The following is a 20,990-nucleotide window of genomic DNA, read 5'->3' as shown; positions in this document are numbered from 1 at the left end:
GCCCTGGGCCTTGTCCTAGTGCAGCCTCTAACACACTGAAGGCGAGCTACACCACCATTTTACCTGCTCGTCACAACGGCTGGCACTGGGTTGCTTTTTTGGAGGGGTATGAGGGAGGGAGCTGGTTGTTGCTGCTTTGCCAGTTGGATCAATTAGAAAAAAACTAAGCTTTGTGATTAATCTGGTGCCAGCTATCCATTTCCTAAGCTGCTCCTACACAGGGTTTGTTTGAAAGCACTTCAAACAGCAGGATTATGGGGTTAAACTACCTGAAAAATCTCTCCCGCTACGAAATGGAGAAAAAAAATAATGAAAAAACATAATAACTTGCACCCTGTGCTCTTTGTGACACACTCTGTCTGATTTGTAGCTCTGAAACAAAACAGAGTGTCCATGTATTTTGCTCTACTTTCGAGTCGGTGGTTTTTGGGAGGCCGAACAAAAACCGTGCCAGAAACGGGGAGGCCAGCAGGTTTATCAGGTTTATCTCTCTACTAACATATTTATCTTTCAGGCCGTTTTTACATCCTCGGGCAGCTGAATTGTGATATTCATAAAACCCGAAAGCTCAGGCCCCTGCACAGTGAGCATAAATTCTCTCTTTGTCTCACAGTTTATGTACATTAGCACCCTTCTGACTAACTGGGCACATGAACACTTCATTTGACACGAGTGTGCGCAGGAGACCTGAAAGGGTTGAAATTGAAATCACTCTCCAACATTAATATGTAAGCTGTAAGGAAATACATAATAAAATGTTTATAAGGAGGACCTGAAAGAAAACCGTTGTTCTGAAGAAATTGATGCAGTGTGTGCAATAGCAAGGCACCCTGGAACACTTGAGTGTGCATAAAGCTTGAAACTTCCTTTTGGAAATTCAGTTTGTGGCATGAAACTGAAGATATATAAAAACGTGCATTTAATGTCGGAACGTTGGAAAAGGTGTATTCGGTGAATATTACTTTTGACAGTTTTAAAATATCATGTTCTCTTCTCCCAGGAGGAAAAAAGAAAGGGGCCAAGGTAGGGATCATTATGGGGGGAACCTTTTGAGGAGGGGGGTGGGGGTGTAAAGGAGAGAGGGGAGGGGGGCGTCTGTCTTTCTCAGCGGCACAATAATGATTTATCTTACTGGGCTTTCCTTCTGCGCCCAAACTCTGAGGCACCTTTGATCCATTCCTAATTAAAGCCAAAAGTACAACAGTCCTGTTTAATTCCAATATGGGTAGTTCTGATGCTGAGGTTTCACATGTGGTTCTGAGCTCAGGACCATCTGTTTCTGGATTTCATATATAAACAGGACACTTTGGGGAACAGAGATTAATTCAGCTTTGGAATGCCATTCAAAACGTGTTAGCTGTTTCGCTCGGCCAGGTCAACCAAAGCAAAAACAAGTTAAGCGCTCATTTCTCCGAGTAGCATTAACATAGGAATTATTATATAATGGACCCTGACTCGCTCTTATGGTTTAAATTACTGGTCCCTCTCAAATAAAACTATTAATCTTTTTTTGTCTCCGAATGTTTTACAGTCCTGTTACACTTATTAGCTGCTGGCAGCTCCGAAACTTTTAAATGAAAGCCAAATTGCTTTGGTCATGAGAAAGGAAATTAAAGCTCGCTCTAGGGGAAAGAATTTCACTGAGAGATCCTCCCAAGGTAGAATTTCATAACCTCCTGCATGCCTGCTAAAGATGTCACCGCATGCAGGACGGCGTGTGTTACTGATATAAAAAGAAGGCCATAATGGGAACAGCATGTTCATTTTCGGGAGATTAGCCGGTTGGCATGTTTTACGTCGGGAGACGTATTCAGGGTTTGGAGCAGCCGGGGCCGGGTTCAGGGTCCGAGGAGGGTTTGAGGGATGGGGGTTTGGGGCGAGAATAGCGTGGGTGTGCAGGAAGACAATCGAAGGGGGGGGGGAAAGAACAAGAGAAGAAGAAAAATTGACAGAAAGACAAAAGTAGAAGTGGTAAAAAAAAGTTGGGTGGTTGCGACTCACCAGGCTCGGAGGTGGGCGGGCAGTCCTTGACGAAGAAGAGGTCGGCCAGGCTGTCCTCGTCTGGCGGCAGGCCCTGTTGGTGCAGCTGCAGCTTGCGCAGACCCTCGCCCTGCTGGTGCTTGACCGAGCGGGCGTGCTGCACCAGGTTGAGCTTGGCTTTTGTGGAGTAGTCGCACAGGGCACAGTAGTACAGGCAGGACTCTGAGCTACACGCGCTCTCTTGTTTTTGCAAGTGCTGCGAAAGGTGAAGAGTAGAGTAGAGGGAAATAAGGGGGAAAAAGAGAGAGAAAGAGAAAGAGAGAGAGAGAAAGAGAGAGAGAGAGAGAGAGAGAGAGGGAAAAAAAGTCATTAGCTGACATGCTTCGGAAGACATTACAGGGTCTGTTTGTTTTAGAAGGGCAGCACCTACATGGAACAAATACTTTCCGTCCCTTTCAACTTTCAGCTAATAATCTTTCCGACATGAGATGCATTCCTTCCAGGTTTGTCACAAACATAAACACTGATAACGCACACACACACACACACACACACACACACACACACACTGTCCAAACACACCGCTGTTAGATGTGAGATAAAAAAGATAGACTGAGGTACACATTGTGGAGTTCTGAGGAGCGAAGCACCCAACATGTCTGTGCCTGGCATCGTCTAATCCTCTACAAGGTGTAACTGACTTGGACAAAACCAGAGCTAAAGCCTGTAAAGTCTGGACTGTGCAACTTCAGTAACAGATGAAAACGGATGAAAGAGAGGGGGATCTGATGGTGGTTATTTTGTATCCCTACAAAGATAAAGAGGAGAGAGATAAAAAAAAAACCACAACAAACCAGGAATGCTTCTAAGAAAAAGCATGAAGGATTCACTTTTTGTGTTATGTACAAAGCCCAAAAAATCCCTGATCTTGATTAAACTGCTCGCAGGAAAAAAATTACATTTGCCACAAGATTACAAGTTTACAAGTTACTTTTTTTTCTGTAACTCTCATCTGGCGTCTTGCTGAGGACGCAGTTGAAGCCTTTCCTTCAGTGAAGCGTCTTCACCTGAGACGTAAATGAAGGCCGGGGCCTTTCAGCAGCTGGCCTTTCCCTCTGCGAGCCTCGCTGCCTTCGAGGCAGAACCACTACAGGCACCTCTGCTACTCCCAGCTGACCACCATATGTGCTCCGAAGCCCCCCCGCCCAGGACTCAACGCTAGCCACTACTGGTGGGTGGGACTGGCCGGGCTTCCTGCACACATAGGGTTGAGGTTACGCCACAGCCTCTGTCAAGAAGCCTGCCCTGCACGGCCTGCTAGAGACGGCCAGAGAACCCCTCCACTTGTTTTCTTCTGCCGGGAGTCCACAAGCTAGCTGCTAATAGCTATTAGAATCGCCTCATTTCTCCCCTGATTATTTCCTCCCAAAGACCCGTTGGCCGGGAAAAGGTGGACCATTTTCCAGCCATATCCCCAAACCAGATTGGCCTTTTCTAGACAATTAGACACACAGGTAAGTGTTTGCGCTCCGTGAAGCTTGTTAACAAGACAAAAGGGGGGAGAGGAAGGCTGGGTGAAGGAGGAGGGAGGAGGAAAACAGAAAGAAAAAACCACGAAAATAAAAGGGGAGGAAAAAACGGACGTGTTTAAAACACTGCCTTTGTGCACGGTGTCCAGCTTGGCACATTGTTCTTTGCAACGCTAATGTGTAGCGAACAGCAGGGATCCGGCATTCAGGGGCAGGCCCCTGTCAACGGCGAGCTTTAATTTGCACCAAAGTTTTGCATTAAAATTGTGCGAGGCCCGGGCATTGCTGCACCATGCAAGGCATTCATAGAAGACGCTACCCCCCCCCACCCCCCACCCCCCTTCCGTCTACACTCCCATTCGTCCTGCCAGAATCCCTTCCCCTCCCCCTCCCCCACTCGCCACGCAAGCCAAGCATATCAAGTGTGCCTACAGTACTCCCAGGCTAATGAACAATGCACAAAAACAAAAGCCAGAGCCAGGCCTCCATTATCTGATCTTCCGCTGAGGCCCAAAGAGAAGGGGGGAAAAACACGGCCTTCTCGGGGCTTAGAGGAAATGCCAGCTCGGCTGCAGGTGTGAGAGGAGAAGAAAGAAGGAAAAAAGACTGACTAAATAGATTCTTTGACTTGTCAGGGTTTAGATGCATGGCACCAGTGGAAACACACACACACACACACACACACACACACACACACACAATGTACATACTCACACATATCTTTACCCCCTTTTATTTTTCTCACGAGTCTGCTGTATGGACTTTTAAGTAAGGTGTGTGTGTGTGTATGTGCATGTGTGAGTGTGTGTGTGTGTGTGTGTGTGTGTGTGTGTGTGTGTGTGTGTGTGTGTGTGTGTGTGTGTGTGTGTGTGTGTGTGTGTGTAGTGTAGGGAGGGGGGTCTTTCTCTGTGGCCATTGAAACATCTTAAGTTTTAATTAAGTTGGAGTTGTCAGAAGAAAAGCTTTCCTGGCAGGAACTCAGGGTCATTAATTATGGCTATCTTTGTTTCTTTCCGAAAAGGAGGCCCCCCCTGACATGCCAGGTTACTTGTATGGCCGCCCTCTCTCACTCTTTCAGACCCTGAAAACGGATTTTTTGGCCCTGACACAATCAGCAACTAAACCTCTCCAAGAATCCTACAGTGGCTCAAAAAATGTGCGTTACCCAGAGCGCTTTGCTGTACGGCCTGTCAACATCTTCCTTCTAGCGCACATTGTGCGCTGTGGTTTTATTTGCTGTGTGTGTGTTGTACCGTACACAAAAGTACAACCTTCCACTGCGTTTGTTTTAGAAACAAAGGGGCTTGAGATTTCAAGCTGTATCTCTTCTGAATCTGCGCAGCCTAAACCTCGTTTGTTCGATAACTCGATTACTGCACAGCACAATCTCATTCCTGAGGCCCACACTCTCTAATTCCTCCACTGCCTTCAAAAATAAACACACACACACACACACACACACACACACACACACACACACACACACACACACAGATGTCTACCCAACCTTTCAGTCATTAATTGATTTTCAATACTTACACAGTTAGTGAAAATAACACATGGGCCATTCCAGCTCCGCTCTATTATAGCAGGCTCCGATAAATCAACAATATCATTTGTTCTATGCACCAAGATGACCAAACCAGATTATAACTTATAACCAATGTGGATAAACAAACATTCACTTTAAAGACATGAGCAGCAGGCAGTCATCTTCGTTATTTACGTGTGTTCAGTTAGACCCCAGGTTAAAGGAACAACTCTCAGAACATCCCTCAGCAATCTCTAATTGGTAAGAACAAGCAAAGAGTTTTGTATGAGACATTTTGAACAGCACAAAAAAAACAGCCTTGGAGCTACACTATATGTATAAGTACAAGGCTCTCTGACTCCCATCAATATAAATCCTGAATGGCCCAACAGCACAATCATGGTGGAGTATCAGCTTTCACGGCTCTAATAAAACACAAAACAATTTGACATGTCAAATGGTTTTAGCATTAGACAGAAACAAAGCTGCCCATAATTTTAGAAATATTAATTTATTCTCAATCAGCAAATTCCTGGTTGTTTGCTCAAGACCTATATTGAAATACTGTATTTTTCTTTTTCCTTTTATAGACTGTTTTGGCGCGGGTACAAGCCCTGCTGGACCTAGGGCTCGGGGATTTCTGATTTATGAGGTTTAAGCTTACCATTTTTAGTTGTGCCAGACTCAGTGCGTGGTAATACATGGGCTACGAAAGCTGAAATGTTTGGGGCATCGTGTAACACTTTAGCCCCCCCACCACCACCGCCCTCGTCTCCAGCTTCTCAAAAAATAAAACACCCACCCATAACCTCAACAATCTCGTGTAATGTCTGATTGTAGCTGGAACATACACACACACACACACACACACACACACACACACACACGCACACACACACACACACACACAGAGAGAGAGAGACAGCTAGCATGGGTGAGAGACACACATACACACAGAACAAAACTAACCTAATTAATAATGGCATGTATTCAATCTTAATTTGTGTACTTTTCCAGTCACTCCAACATATTGTTGACAGCTCCAGAACATAACAAAAAAAGTTGAAACTGGTCCAAAAGCTGTTGCTGTTGTTGTTGTGGGTGGCGAAAAGACCCATGCCCAACAATATGGTGGGGGACGTGTCTGTTTGATGGATAATTGTACTAGATTAGCACTTGGCAAACAACCAACAGCTCAAGCCCCCCGGGGACCAATCACTTTAGCTAACACGTCGTCCCTCCGCGCCCCCAAGGCGTGTGTGTGCCAGTGTGTGGCAGCTCCGCAGTACCGTGGGCCTGGGACTGGGCACCCTGAGAGACAGGAAGTCTACTGGGGGCAGAATGCTGGTTGATTCCCAGGGCTCCATGGGCCTAATCAGACAGACTAAACCCCCCCTACTCCATCAGCCTGCCCCACCTACCCCCGTGCTCAGCAGTGGGATAGAGACAGAGACAAAACAATGCAAATCCCCACGCCTGGGACTTCTTTCACCTGTCAAACACGAGGCGTAAATTCCCTGGGAAGCTGTCTTCCTGAACCTCAACAGAGAGGCTTCTTTATTTATGCTGACTTCAATGATTACAAAACACCTTTCACTATCAACACCATCCCACCCCACCCTACACTACACACACACACATAATGTAGGAATGGAGAGGGAAAATCTGTGTGTGTGTGTGTGTGTGTGTGTGTTTTTGTGTGTGTGTGTGTGTGTGTGTGTGTGTATGGAGGAGGGGGGGGGGGGGTGGTTATGTTTGTACTGTCTTCAGTGACAAACCAGTCTCATTAGTGGCATCATAAGCAGTCAGGCTGCTTGAGCTCCCCTTGCCTCCTCCGGTGGAAAGATGAGGATCAGTCAGAGGAGGAGGAGGGGAAAAAAGAGAGAAAGAGAGAAAGAGAGGGAGAGAGAGAAAGAGAGTAGTTTTTATTTCTAACCAAAGACAAATTAGGGCATTCAATGCAAACATGACTTTTTCCTGTCATTAACGATGAAAAACACAGAGCCAACTAATGAACACATACCTAAAATAAGCTGCAGTATAATTGCCCTGGAACCATGGATCACCACAACTATGTTTTAATAACATGTGTGGTGAGAGGCAAAAAGAGAAAGGGAAGAGAGAGAAAAAAGAAACCCTTCTCCATCCATATCTATATCCATCAGCGTTTTCCGTTAGTCCTCACTGTTTGCATGGCTCTGAAGCATAGCCTGCTTCCGGTGCAACACTGGTGCCTTCAGCATACCAAAAACAACAAAAGCTTGTTTTGTACCTTACAGGTCTGCCCCCCCTCCTTTTTTCTCCTCCTTCAACACATACCAGCGTTACTTGGAGGCTGGCCAGGTATACAATTCCATCAATGCTAACACCCAACAAACACATGTTACTCGCAAACCACTATTGAGCCCCAAGGCAAAAATGTAATGCTATATCACGGGCGATGTAGCAGTTGGCAGCGCAGCCCAAATTCTTCAGGGGGAAAGGTATGCCCCTTGAATTCCATATGAAAGGCTCACTCACGAGGCTGAAGTCTGCTAATCTCACAGCACAGAGCAGAGGCACCAGTGACATCGTCCTTTGCTATTTTCCCCCCCTCGTCTCAGCATGTCCTTAGGAATGTGGTGAGGAAATCAAAAAATTGCTTCTCTGATGTATTTATTTAGTTTTTTTTTTTTCTTGAAAACTCAGCCTCCGAGACATCAGGTATAATTATGGCTTCTGGGTTCGGTCTGGGGAGTGTAACCCTTATTGGTTAGCTGCTTAGGTCATGTAATAATAATAATCTTCCTCACAAATGGCCGCCAAAGAAAATAAGTGAATTAGCACAATGCGTCTTTCAGTGGAGCTCTGTGTCCCTCTGAGGTGGTTCTTATTTTGAGGAGCGGTGGAGGGAAGCTGCGAGACACGCCCTGGGGTCTGTCCAAAATGAATATCCCAGAAACGACGGCCATGTTAAATAGTCTCCAAAGCCTGTCATTTGCAGTAATCGCTTTCAAATAAGCGTCCGAAAGAACCGGCCGTTTCCCCAGCTCGGGATTTGCGACGGCCCGATTTTTCCAAGGCCGTCCAAAACCTAGTATTCGAAAAAATCCAGTATGATGACACGCAGAAGCCAAAGCAGTAAGAGGCCTAGACCAGGCAGTTGAATACATGAAACAGTTTCCAACTGGGGCTACACGTTGGCACCTATTGCTATACTGGCCGACAAAAGCCGCTGCAAAGGCCGCACAGTTTAGTATGATACAGATAGCTGTGAATGGTGGGGACAAAGGACTCCATTCACTAGAAACTTTAAATCTATTAGCAAAGATATAAAGTGTGGGAGCCTTGGGGCTGCAGTCTGTGATTCTTCTCTTCTCTTTTAATAGTCTTTTTAAATGTGAATTTCTTAATGTATTAATCGCCAACTGGTATGTCACCAAAGGGTTGAGGCTGTTCCTTTGCTGTGAAGGTCTAACAAGTCGATCCAGAACAGGCAGTGAAGAATGTCTTTCAACCACTTCAGTAAAACTAGACAAAGAATATTTCATTCTATTGGTGGTACGATATTTCTATTCACTCTTCAAACCTACCACCCTCCACTTTTTGTTACACCATCGGGGAAAATTTATGAAAAAGGTTGTAAAAACACCAGAATACTCTCCCAGTCGGCTAATGTGGTTGATCTGGCATGTATCATTAGACTGGGGATAAGAATACGCAACCCAGGCTGTCCCCCTGTGGTCGCTAGCACGCACGCTTAACAGGAGAAAATTAATGAACAAAATGGGAGACCTCAAGACTCATTTCCACCAATGGACGCCCATTAAAACATTTAAAAAAATTAACTCTTCCTCTCTCGCCCTGCAGTGACCCATTGTAGGCCATGTCACACGAAACTGCATCATCACACGCCCCAGACAATGGCATGCAACAGCACTAGGCCTAACCCCCCCCCCCCTACCCCTACTCCCCCCTCTTATGCTTTCCAAGGGAGGAGAGGGACCCTGTGTCTGACACACAGTGCTGGTTTGAGGTCAGGCGGAAGTTTCTCACTCTTTTGAAAATGACCCAAATTGATTTAACAATGGCAAGTCGCCGGGGCAACAAGCGTATGTGGATGCTTACCACGCGCGCATACATCACTGGGGTAATTTCTGCCCGTAAAAATGAGAGCAATTTGAAGAAGCTCCAGCTAAGGTTTTTAGAATTAGCAGAGTTACATAAACACGTACGTGGAAGAAAACCAGCCATAGTTTACAAGATGTAACAAAAAACAGATGTATCTTAGAAAAGAGAGAGGGCGAAAAAAAGGGAATTTTTGTTCATTTGTGACATCACAGATACATTTTAAAGACGAGGAAAACACACATATACACACAAAAAAAAATTGAAAAGAAAATAAGCAAATGCAATATGAAAATGAAAGAATTTCCATATCCCGTCAGCCTCTCCGAGCTGATATGGAAGATTAAGAGGCAGTGTTAAATCTTCCCCTGCTAATCCCGGTCATGACAGGGACGGACAGGAGAGCACGTCCGCTGTTTAAATTGTGTTAAAAAAGAAAGCAAACGGCGGAGCAAAATGGAGCTGTATTTATATTACGGTGATTTAAAATCTGTCGCCTGAACACTTATTTCCCGTTAAATTTACTGACCTTACCATTACCCTTAAAAGCCTTCCCTGTCTTCGCCTGGGAGTGAAGAAGTCCAGAGATACAACTGCGTCGCCGCTAACAATCTCCCTCCTGGCTGCAATTGAGTTCTGGGAACCGGTTTCACAAGTTCTAAGAGAGGCAGAACCGTCTTTGGCCTCGAACTCTCATTTGACGCTCTCTGAGAGCACATGTGAAACCGTGAATTATAGCTGGCGGAGTTTGCCTCGGAATGGCTTAATGCAGCTGGACAGGGACATTTAACAAGCCCGGATAACAACAGCACAGACAGAGAGCAGACACCCAACATTTCCACTTGTATTTTTAGTTATTCAAACTGTAAACATCTGAGATAAGACAAGTATATGTCTTTTAAGTGAAACCTCTTTAAAAGGCACACACATACATCACCTACAGACACACACAGGGAAGTGTACTGCAGTCAAATATTTGACTACACAGGAACTACAGTACACCCTGTTTTTGCATGCAATCATATGGCATCCTATATAGATGATACATACCCTTGACATGACCCCCCCTCCCCATCTCCCAATCTCTGCTCCCAGATCTGCCCCCCCCTCCATCCCACCACACAATCCCTTCCTTGCCCCAGAGCTCCACACATCAGATAAGCCCTCAACAAGTCAGGGCTGAAACCGCATGCTTTTCCCTATTCATGGATTTTAAACACTTCACTTTCATGTCCCAGCTGCCTGCTTCACCCCCCCCCCCGCCCCCCCCCACACACACACACACACAGCCACTATCCCTCCCGCCCTCTCGACAACAACATGGAGGTGGTTCCCTGATTTGCATCCTATTTAAACAGTGGGAGAGCAGAGAGAAGGGGGAGGGAGAGAGAAAGAGAGAGAGAGAGGAGGATGAAGAGGAACATGCTTTAAACGGCACACTCTACTCATTTGCTCCTCTCCCTCCCTCTCTTCCCTCCCTCTGCCCCCCCCCCCCACCCCACCCCTTCTCTCTCTCTGAAGAGCGGCCTCTTCGTTGGCACTTTACATATTCCTTCAGAAAATCAGCTCTAAAGCACCCTTTGGGATAACCGCTTTTAACCTGCACTCCGACAAATGAAGGCGAAGGAGGAACACTGTGCAATGGGCTGTCTGTTCACACATGTCATAATGTAATACCCCACCCCACCGCCTACACACCCACTCTTTCTCTCATACCTGTGTGCGTCTCATACCACACTTCTTCCCTCTTATGCAAGTTCAGATTTCTTTACACTCATTTGCACGCATATAAACGTCTACATCATCATTTCGCTAGCATAAATAAACGTCAGAGCAAGAAAAAAGAGGGCATCTCCTATTTTGGGTGCTCCATCAAGTAAACCGATATGAGCAATATTGCTAATGCCTCTGACCACAGTTTATGCAGTCATGGCCCTTAAAAGGAAGGACGTTGTTTTTCGGTGAAAAGCTTCAGCCGTAGTCTACATACCAGAGTCCACTCAACATACCAGTGGCACTTTGAAGATTACTGAAATGTTTGCCTTTGTTCTCCCAGAGAAGCAGGGAAGCAAGGCAGCCAGCTCTCTCCAGTCCCACAGCTTCGGCTTCATACACACACACACACACACACACACACACACACACACACACACACACACACACACACACACACACACACACACACACACATCATCAGCCAAAAGGAAACATATTCAACGTAGAGGAGGGAAACAACAGGCTAGCTGACGAACGCTGGGGGGAAGAAATAATTCTGATGCCTAATGCGTTGTTATTAGTGTTGGTATTAAAAAAGCCACAAGCCATCTGGCTCCAACTGAATGCTTTTAATGCCCAGTGAACAGTTAACAGAAAAAAAGATAATTCAATGGGTTAATTTCACTAAATGGGCAGAAAGGAGCATAATCCTAAACAAGTGAGAGAGGACTTCTATCAGGTCTATTTCAAGTATTAAGGATTACGGGTGGCAATCTAATCCATCTGAACCTGAGGGAGGTCAATCGTATTGTGCTGGCCCAGGAGAGGTTAAACGAGTCCCTAGGTCTGCAACCCAATGCCTAACACACCGTTTCACAATTCGACAAGCCATCATCTAAATAAACATTGTCAAAACAATTAGCAGAAAAATATACCCTGGCATAAAAGTAGTCATGCTAGCCCATACAACTTTCTTTTCTTATTATTTTTCAAGCATTGTAGTCATAACAAACTAGCTGCATCTGAACAGGTCGTGTTATTACTGGATAAAAATGAACTAGTCGAGATGTGCACGACATTTCTGTGCACGTAGCAGCACAGCTTTCATGCACCCATAATAAAAACACTGGCAGAGCTCTTTTGAACTATTATACAGTGGTGTGCAATATTATAATTCATTAACTTTCTAACTATTCCCATAACAGACATAAGAGGCTCTTACTACGGAAAACAATGCACTTCTGAGACAAGCTTTTCCATGGCAAATGATGTTTTTCAGGGCTTAAACCTCAGAGTTTGCTTCCTAACTGCATCTAGAGAGTTAAAACAAAGCTAATTATTCTAAGCCGGGGTATTTTAGCAAGAGTATCAAATGATTGCAACTCAACTCCCCTCCCCGGCTGGTCTTATCACAGCTCTGTGAGTCATCCTTTGTTAAGCTGGGTCAAAATCCCCCAGAGAGAGAGAGAGAGAGAGAGAGGGAGGGAGAGAGGGAGGGAGAGAAAGTGGGGGGAGGAAGGAAGGACGGACAGAGGGGTGGATGGAAAGAGAAAAAATGACAAACTCCTGCCATTCTTTGTTCCTCTCAGCAGTGAGACACTCCCCTTTTTTCCTTTTTCTCCCCCCTCCTTTCTGTCTCTCTCTCTTCCTCTCTCTTTCTCTTTATCTCTCTCTCCTCATCTCTCTCTCTCTCTCTCTGTGGTCAGTCTGTAGGTCGCTACTCCCTGGTATCGTTCCCATACCTGTCACCCTCAATAGGCTTCACAGTCCCCTGCACACAGACAAACGCTCCGACCCCCCCCGCCCGGCCTGACCCTGGGACCAGGAACCGGATCACATCTGGTTATTAATATCAGAGCATCTTCAGATGCTGTCCACTCAGTTAGAGACTCACACTGCTTGGGGGGGGGGGGGGGGGGGACACACAAGCAAAGGAGGGGGTAGTGGGGGGGGGGGGAGTGCAGGCAATTAAACAATATGCCGCTCGTGTCAATCAGCACACACATAAGGCCCAGGCCAAACGCCTTGGGCCCCCCCTAAACCCCCCTACTTCAGTCCTGTCAAGATGACCATCTGGTAGTGACTGTGCAGACAGAGAGAGGGGGTAGAGAACAGGGGGGAAATTCCTATTAATATCTATGAGGATTAATGGATGAGGTTGGTTGGGGAGGTGTGTGTGTGTGTGTGTGTGTGTGTGTGTGTGTGTGTGTGTGTGTGTCTGTGTGTGGAGGGGGTGTCGGCTGCTAGACCAGCATGCCCCCCCCCCTCCCTGGTTGTCTTTGTGCTGTAGGAGCACTCATCTGTCTTTATGCTTTAATTAAGGCCCTCCTATGCTCACAGACCTCTGAAAGATTCCCATTGTAATCCCCACGCAGGTGAAAGCCCAGAGCATTTGAATAATCTGCTACAGTGTTCAGCAGGAGCAGGAGAGAGAGAGAGAGAGAGAGAGAGAGAGAGAGAGAGAGAGAGAGGTTGGGGGGTGTAGAATGAGAGAGAGCATGCTGACATGCATTTATTCATGGTGAGCAGGAGTAAACTCGGGTGGTGGTGTGTTAATGTGTTGGTGTTATGGGGGTGGTTATTTGGGGTGTACAGTAGCCTGTGGTGTGACTGCCTTAGCACTAGCATTAGCTCCCTGTTAGCTTGCCTGCTTTAGGAGCAGAGAGCCACTCACCTCATTCAGGCAAGCCCAGGTAAAGGGCAACTTCCTGGATGTCATACTACCTCCCTCCCTTTCTCTTTCGTCTTCTCTTTCTCCCTCTCCATCCCTTCCTGTCTTTCTACCTCTCCCATTCTACATTTCTCTCACTCCCCCATCTCCTACGCGTTCACCTACTCTTCTAGGCGGAGACCAAAAATATGGACAATCTGAAATTAAATTCAATACTGAGTTATAGTGGAGGCACTTTTATAGTATTTTCCCCAGTCTATCTCAGACATGTATAAGTGTGTGTGTCTGAGTGTGTGTCTGAGTGTGTGTGTGTGTGTGTGTGTGTGTGTGTGTGTGTGTGTGTGTGTGTGTGTGTGTGTGTGTGTGTGTGTGTGTGTGTGTGTGTGTGCGCATGTGTGCATGCTTGTGTGTGAGAGAATCAGCATGGTAGTGGAGGGAGGAGGAGTAGTCTTAGTGTGTAAGGTTCAAGAGGAGATGGGCCCATTTTGTAGCTCTGAAGCATACAATGTATTTTTATGCAAATACACTCGACTCAATCTCCTGTCCATTTTCGACTCACGCGGGGTGAAATGACAGTTGGATAATTAGAGGTGCATATATATGGGGCATTTGATTTTCAAATGAGGGCGGGGGGAGACTGACCTGCTGTAATGAATGTGCTATAATGGCACACTTAATAACACCCCCATCAGAGGGGCAGCCATCTTGCATTTGGACAAAAAAGAGAGAGAAAAAAAGATGATTCTAGCAAAAAGGAAATATATTCATATGTACAGTATCTATATCCATTCATATCTATCTCACACATTCACACACACACACACACACTCTGAGAAATTGGGATGAGACAATCGTAAAAGTGGCTGTTGAAAAGAGAAGTATTTTTTTGATGAATCTGAAATTCCTCTCCTCCTCCCATCTCCTCCTCCTCCTCCCTTCTCTCCTCTGCTTCGCTCTGCTCTCGTCTTTTAATTTCCCCTTCTCATTTCCCTGGCCGAGGCACTGGTGTTGCCATCCGTATCAGGGATAATGAGATGGCCTATCTGCCTCTCCCCAGGGGGAGAGGAGGGGGCTGTGGAGGCAGCGCAGTGCCGGCCGTGGCGCCGGAGTCGCCCGCGCAGCCACCATCTCTCCACTCGCTCTCCCACTCGCCTCTGTATCTCTCACTCATCTCTCCCTCCCTCCCTCCCTCCCTGTCTCTCTCTCTCCCTCTTTCTCACTCTCACTACGGCTGGATGATAAAGATGAGCATTATGTGTGCCCTGGTCCCCCTGGGTCTACAGAGAGATGGGAGCGGGTTGGGAGAGAGAGAGATAGAGAGAGAGAGAGAGAGAGAGAGAGAAAGAGAGAGAGAAAGAAGAGGCTTAGAGAAAGAGAAGGCAGGAGGGGAAAAAAGGGAGGAGACAAAATAAATGGGAAAAAAAATGTGAGAGAGGAAGAAAGTGGGAGAAACAGAGGAAAGAAAGAGGAGAACAGGAAGGTGGTAGAGGACAAAAAGAGGTGGAGTAAAGGACTGGCTGTTGCCTTTGTGGAGGACAGAAAAGAAGGAGGGATACAGATGGAACGACGTGCTTCTATGGGCCTGGTACAGTGCTATGGACTGCTGAAGGAGGACTGGGTTGGGGGGTGGGTTTTGTGGGGCATTGCTGTAATTAAGCAGCTCATAGACTTATGGATGAGAATCTCCCTCCCCTCCCAACTCCCCTTACCCCCACAGGACTAAAGCCTCATCCAGCTGAGGAACAGGTGCGCACTGGTATTTGCATTCCCCACCCCCGCACACACGCACACACACACACACACACACACACACACACACACAGATGCCTCTCTCCAGCTCTGTGTAGGGCCTTCGTTCAAACACACACCGACCATGTACATTCTTGGCTTTAAATGACCCGCGTGCGTCCCACTGCTAAATCCTCCATTCCTCTCCCTCTCCCTCTCTCTTGTCTCTCTCTGGAGCGGTGCAGGTTTCCTGTCTCTCTGCGATGGGGCGTTACGCCCGCCTTTGAATGGCTCTGACAGATTTACTCTTCCCCTACATCTGTGTTTATACCTGCGTTTATTAGTCATAATTATATCATACCAACGCATCACCACTGGACACGAACTAAGCAAACAAACCACCGAGCGCAAGTCCTGCTCTGAGTCAGAAGTCGATATTATATCTGTTTTCAACAAGCACGTCATCACACAGTGTGTGTAAAAAAACCCCAAAAAGGCTCCACGTCGTGCCTTATAGCTCCACTCCTAAAAGGTGGATTAGAGGAATAGCATAACCAATAAACAGCCATGCTCGGCGTATTAGAGTGAAGGTGAGTCACTTCCTGTGTTCTCCTGCGGTGCACTTGCGGAGAAGAGAAGGGGAGATTGTGCTGCTAATGTAATATAATCTGGACCCTTTTAAAATGTCTGGAAAAGCTGCCATTTGAGTTCCCGTTCTCCAGGAACAAAGCAGTAATAAAATCCTGAATATGCTTTTTGTTTGTGTCTTCAATCGTTTCTCAGCCATAAAGATATTCTGTGTTCCGTGACCATATGGGAAGGTCATCAACACTTTGTTCTTTTGTGCGCCTGGCCAAACGACCCACTCCCATGTGCCTTTCACCTTTACACATAAAAGAAGAGGTGTTTTTCTGGTCAAATAAAGAAATCTTTTTTATATAACTTTACTACCACATGTCTCTGAGTAAAATAGTCCCATTTCTGCCAAAGACATTAAACTGGCATCTGTAAAACAGATTTCCTCCCCTCTCACGCGTGAAGGTAGGGGTGGATGGGTGAATGCATGATGGCTGGAACACTAACCGTTCACCTCTGTCTCGTCTGGCTACACCCCCCCCCCACACACACACACAGTTCAGAGACTTCACCTGGCTACCATTCAGCTTAACAACTGACACATGAAGAGTGTCAGCTTGGGGCGGCCATCTTGTGTTCCTGCTTTACCTATTGGTAAACCGACACATAATGACTATCATGTGTGGCCATCATGTGAACTCTCCTTTTTTCCCCGTCTCTCTCTCTCTGTCTCTCTCTCTCTCTCTCTCTCTCTCTCTCTCTCTCTCTCACCCCTACCCCTCCCTGAGCACAAACGTATTCACCTCCATATTAAAATAGGAAGGCACAATTGCCACGCTGGCGTAGGATTTTCTCTCAATTCAGGCCTAAAGAATGGCACCCCTCTCCCTTTTTAATCCCAAATGTGCCTGCAACAGCCACCTGCTGTTCTGCCACATAATCATCCTGAGACAATAAATGGGTTAAAAAGGTATTATGGCCCGAGCGCAACTCAGATGGCCACACTTCACAGCAATTCTGCTCTGTGGGCATAAATTAAAGAATGGTTACTTTGTGTTGTTTCAAACACACACACACACACACACACACACACACAAACGCACACATGCACAGATGCACACATACACACACACACATGCACATATCCCCCCCCCCCCCGGCACACACAGACACACACATGCACATATCCACCCACACACACTCTCTCACACACACACACTCATACACCAAGTGCTACTCTGAATGTCAACAGGAAAATGTGAACTTTCTAGAATCGCTGGAAGAATTCTGGCACTGAAACGGTGGCTAAGTGGAGTTCCAACAGGGTCTGGAGTGGCGGTCAAGGGCAACATCTGGATCACTTTTATGCCCAGCCTAAAAAAGGACAGCGTGGCTGACCCCCTCAGCACATAGGAGTGTGCAAACAAAACGCTCTCTTTATGTGCATGTGCCTGTAGCCATGCTAGTGCGTGTAGAGTGACCACTGCTAGCTACTTTGAGCTCACATGCCTCAGCAATGCCCTCCTCACCTCCTAATCTTCAATCTGCTTGTCTTCCAACATTATCAGCAATGCTCTTTGTTGCCATGGAATCTTTTTTATTTGCTTAGAGAATTAGCGGAGAACCCCCCCACTCACCCCCAACCCCCCACTCCCTCCACCCCCAAATAGTCCCTCCTGTTTTAAACTGCTAAGGATTTCAAAACATTCCCATGGACCGAGGCTCTTTTAATTCCACGCCGGGAGAAAAGGGGGGAGAAGAAATCCACATGCGATTCTTTGAGGGCTTGGTTCCGTTCCCGCTGACTTCACTGGGAGAGGGATTTAGTCTTTGTTGTTCAGTCGCTAACGCAACATTACTAGCACTGCATGAATACATGAGGAACGTGAGGGGGGCCCGATGCTCCGCAAGTCTTCTCTGACCTTTTCTACTTGAAAAGACTTAAAAGAGGAAAATCGTAAAAAATGAATATTCTATGGACAGCGGTGTTTTGTGTGTGTGTGTGTGGGTGAGTGAGTGAATGTGTGTGTGTGTGTGTGTGTGTGTGTTGGGGGTATGTTCTCCTGTGTTCTTTAAGCTCCTCAGTTCAAATAGAGTTCTGTGGATATTGTTGCTTTCATTTCAGAAATGAGGTAATAAAAACAGCATTTCATTATGACTACAAGACTGCCAATTCACAATACAGGCTAGCCATTGTTACGGGCTAAATTAATATTTCAAAACATACATCCACAGGAGGGTTATGGGTCCCCTTTGCCAAAAGCGGCGAACGCTTGTCAATAGATCCTCATTATGTTAACACAGTTTATCCTGAACACTCTTCTAATGAGCCTGGGACATAATGCCTGCTCTATGATTTCAGGATGCCAGTATTATTGTTTCAGGCCATCACACCAACCCAGTAAGTCAACACCAGAAAGCACTTAAGCACAGGAAGAGACAACAGTGTCACACAGACACACACACACACACACACACACACACACACACACACACACACACACACACACACACACAGACACACAGATCAGCTATCAGCTGAGGGCTTGACTTCATCAGGCATGAAAACCATAAAAAAGAAGTGATAATAATAACAACAGAAAATGACCCTGAGAATATTCATGCACTGAAATGGAATGACCAGAGCTTTCATGAAAACACAGACTGCACTAAAAATAAACCCTGACTCTACCTCCTTCTCTGATACACAAATAAGAGACAGTAAATCTGTCTTTCCCTACATTTCTCAGACACACACACACACACACACGCAATTAGTCACTCTTCTAAGGATGTTTTTGAAAGCTTTAAACAACATGTCACTCAAGAGATGACGCAGTAATTTCTTTTTCCCTTTTTTGTAGTGTTACTGAGGTGAAGATTTCGAAAAACAACAATTACGGCTCAGCTTGCTTTGCTGTTGCTTATCTGTGATGTTTTTTTGCGTTCTGTGGAATAATTCAATTAAGTTTGATTTCCAAAGGCATCATGTAAATGACCTGACTGGCATCTTACTGGTTTACAGGAAAAGAGTGCTGAGAGAGGTTGTGTGTGTGTGTGTGTGTGTGTGTGTGTGTGTGTGTGTGTGTGTGTGTGTGGGGGGGGGGGGGTACAGGGGAGCAAATTACATTTACAGGTCTGCTAATGACGTCTGACATCATAAAAAGGCACTCGAAAACCCCCCACAGCTTTCCTGCTCCACCAAAGAGACTACCAACGCTCTATAACATCGAGCGGCTACCTAACGCTAAAAATAATCTACATTGTGCATTTAACTGTCTGCTGCACAATAGGACAATGTGTTTTTGTGTATATTACTGGATGTTCCCACTGTCACGGCACTTGGTGGGAGTTGTTGGGGGGGCGTGTGTAGGAGAGTAAGAAAAGCGACTCACCTTGTAGAGTTTGAGAGCCGCCTCGTGCCGCTGGTTGGTGGTGTGAAGCCGCAGCTTCTCCACGCTGTTGCTGTAGTAGTCGCAGGCGTTGCACTTCAGGTGCACGGGGTTGCCGATGGCGATGCACTTTAGCCTCCACTGGTTGGCCTTGCCGCCCTCCTTGATGTGGGCGACCAGCTGGTACTTCTGCATGTGCTTGTCCGTCTTGCAGTGCAGCTGGAAGTTGGCCTTGAGCTGCGTGTTGTAGTTGCAGAGCTTGCACTGGTAGACGTCGCCGATGAGCGCGCGCCACTCCTCCTCGGGGAGGGCGCGCTCGGCGTTCACGTGCACGCTCAGGGCCTCCAGGCTGTCCGAGGTGAAGCGGTTGCACACGGCGCACTGGAAGAGCTTCAGCTGCGGGTCGCTGATGCAGGACGACAGCTCGCCGCCCGACAGCACCGACAGGTCGTCACCCATTAGCTGACCGCTCGCCAGACGGAACTCCACCGGCACCTCGTTATTTACTGTAGAGAAGGAGGGGGAGAGAGAGAGAGATAGAGAGAGAGAGAGAGAGGGAAAGTGAGAGAGACAGATAGAGATAGAATGAGTATGATGTGTGTGTGTGAAGGAGGTTTGTGTTTGGGTGTGTGTGTGTGAGAAAGAGAGAGGAAAGGGAGAGAGTATGTTTGAGAGAGACAGAGAAAGAAATGCAGAGAGAGGGGGAAAGCGAGAGAGTATGATGTGTGTGTGTGTGAAGGAGGTTTGTGTTTGGGTGTGTGTGTGTGAGAAAGAGAGAGGAAAGGGAGAGAGTATGTTTGAGAGAGACAGAGAAAGAGACGCAGAGAGAGAGAGAGAGAGAAAGACAGAAGGGGAACATCAGATATACAACAAGATAGAGTGTCCATGTGGGTGTAAGAGAGTAGAGAGAGAGAGAGTGAGTGAGAGAGAGTGAGAGAGAGAGTGAGTGAGAGAGAAAGAGAGAGAGAGAAAGTGCAGGGGAGGGAAAGAGGAGGAAATCAGAGATACGAGCGAAAGAATGAGGGAAATGTAGAAAAGAGAAAGGGGGGATTTTTATTATTACATGAAATTAAAATGAGACAGAGAGAGAGAAAGGGAGAGAAAGAGACTGGTGTAGGGCACCCACACAAAAGGATTTGATAAAATAAAGCCTCGTGTGGAGTATGGCTTCTATAAAGCTTAAACTATAAAAAGCTGTAATAGGATTGAATCAGGATCAATTACAATCACCCCTTTCAACTTCTAAACTCCCTCATCAGATAGCTTTAATTACTCCTTCCAGGCATGCCACTCCTCAGTTTGTACTTCTTTCCCCCCAAAGACATGAAAGCTGATCAATACAAAAGAACCGGCTGTATTTTCAGCCTCTACAAAAAAAGATCATCTTACATTCTTTCAATCGTAATTTACTCTTTTGATCACCTCTGTTCTACAAGGGAAATGGATCAGTTTTCTGACACCGAAAACCGCGACTGACAAATTCAACAATTATAACGGTGTAATGCTTAGCACCAAATTAGTCGTCACTCAATAACTCATGTAATGTTTTTTTTTTTTTTTTAAATGGGGAAAATTCTCCTGAGAGATAGATTTGCAGCTTCAGAGAGGGATGTAGAGCCCGACATGTCATAACACGACAGTATTAACACAGAGGATGAGAAATGCAGGGTGACTGTTTGGTTGCAGAATTAGAAGCAGGAGCCTGCGCATCTGTCACACGATGACCTGCAGGTTGCGAGCGCCGTAGATGAGATGAGAGT

General features: G+C 46.4%; 1 protein-coding gene across 2 annotated transcripts in view; it reads right to left on the bottom strand.

Annotated features, from left to right (window-relative positions):
• zfhx4 (zinc finger homeobox 4) overlaps positions 1-20,990 on the bottom strand; it is an 85,921-nt gene that overhangs the window by 42,254 nt on the left and 22,677 nt on the right. For both annotated transcript variants that reach the window (XM_076290812.1, XM_076290813.1), the window contains exons 3-4: positions 19,234-19,736; positions 2,002-2,236 (exon numbers count right to left, since the gene is read on the bottom strand). In XM_076290812.1, the coding sequence (XP_076146927.1) occupies positions 2,002-2,236; positions 19,234-19,736 (738 nt within the window). The remainder of the gene's footprint in view (positions 1-2,001; positions 2,237-19,233; positions 19,737-20,990) is intronic.

Source organism: Alosa pseudoharengus, unplaced genomic scaffold (genome assembly GCF_046254945.1).
Source record: "Alosa pseudoharengus isolate Yale_2024_CS ecotype anadromous, Long Island Sound unplaced genomic scaffold, YU_APseudo_1.1 YU_APseudo_1.1_scf_18, whole genome shotgun sequence".
NCBI lineage: Eukaryota > Metazoa > Chordata > Actinopteri > Clupeiformes > Clupeidae > Alosa > Alosa pseudoharengus.
The sequence above is the reverse complement of the archived record's forward strand: the minus strand, read 5'-3'. Positions and strand labels throughout refer to the sequence as shown.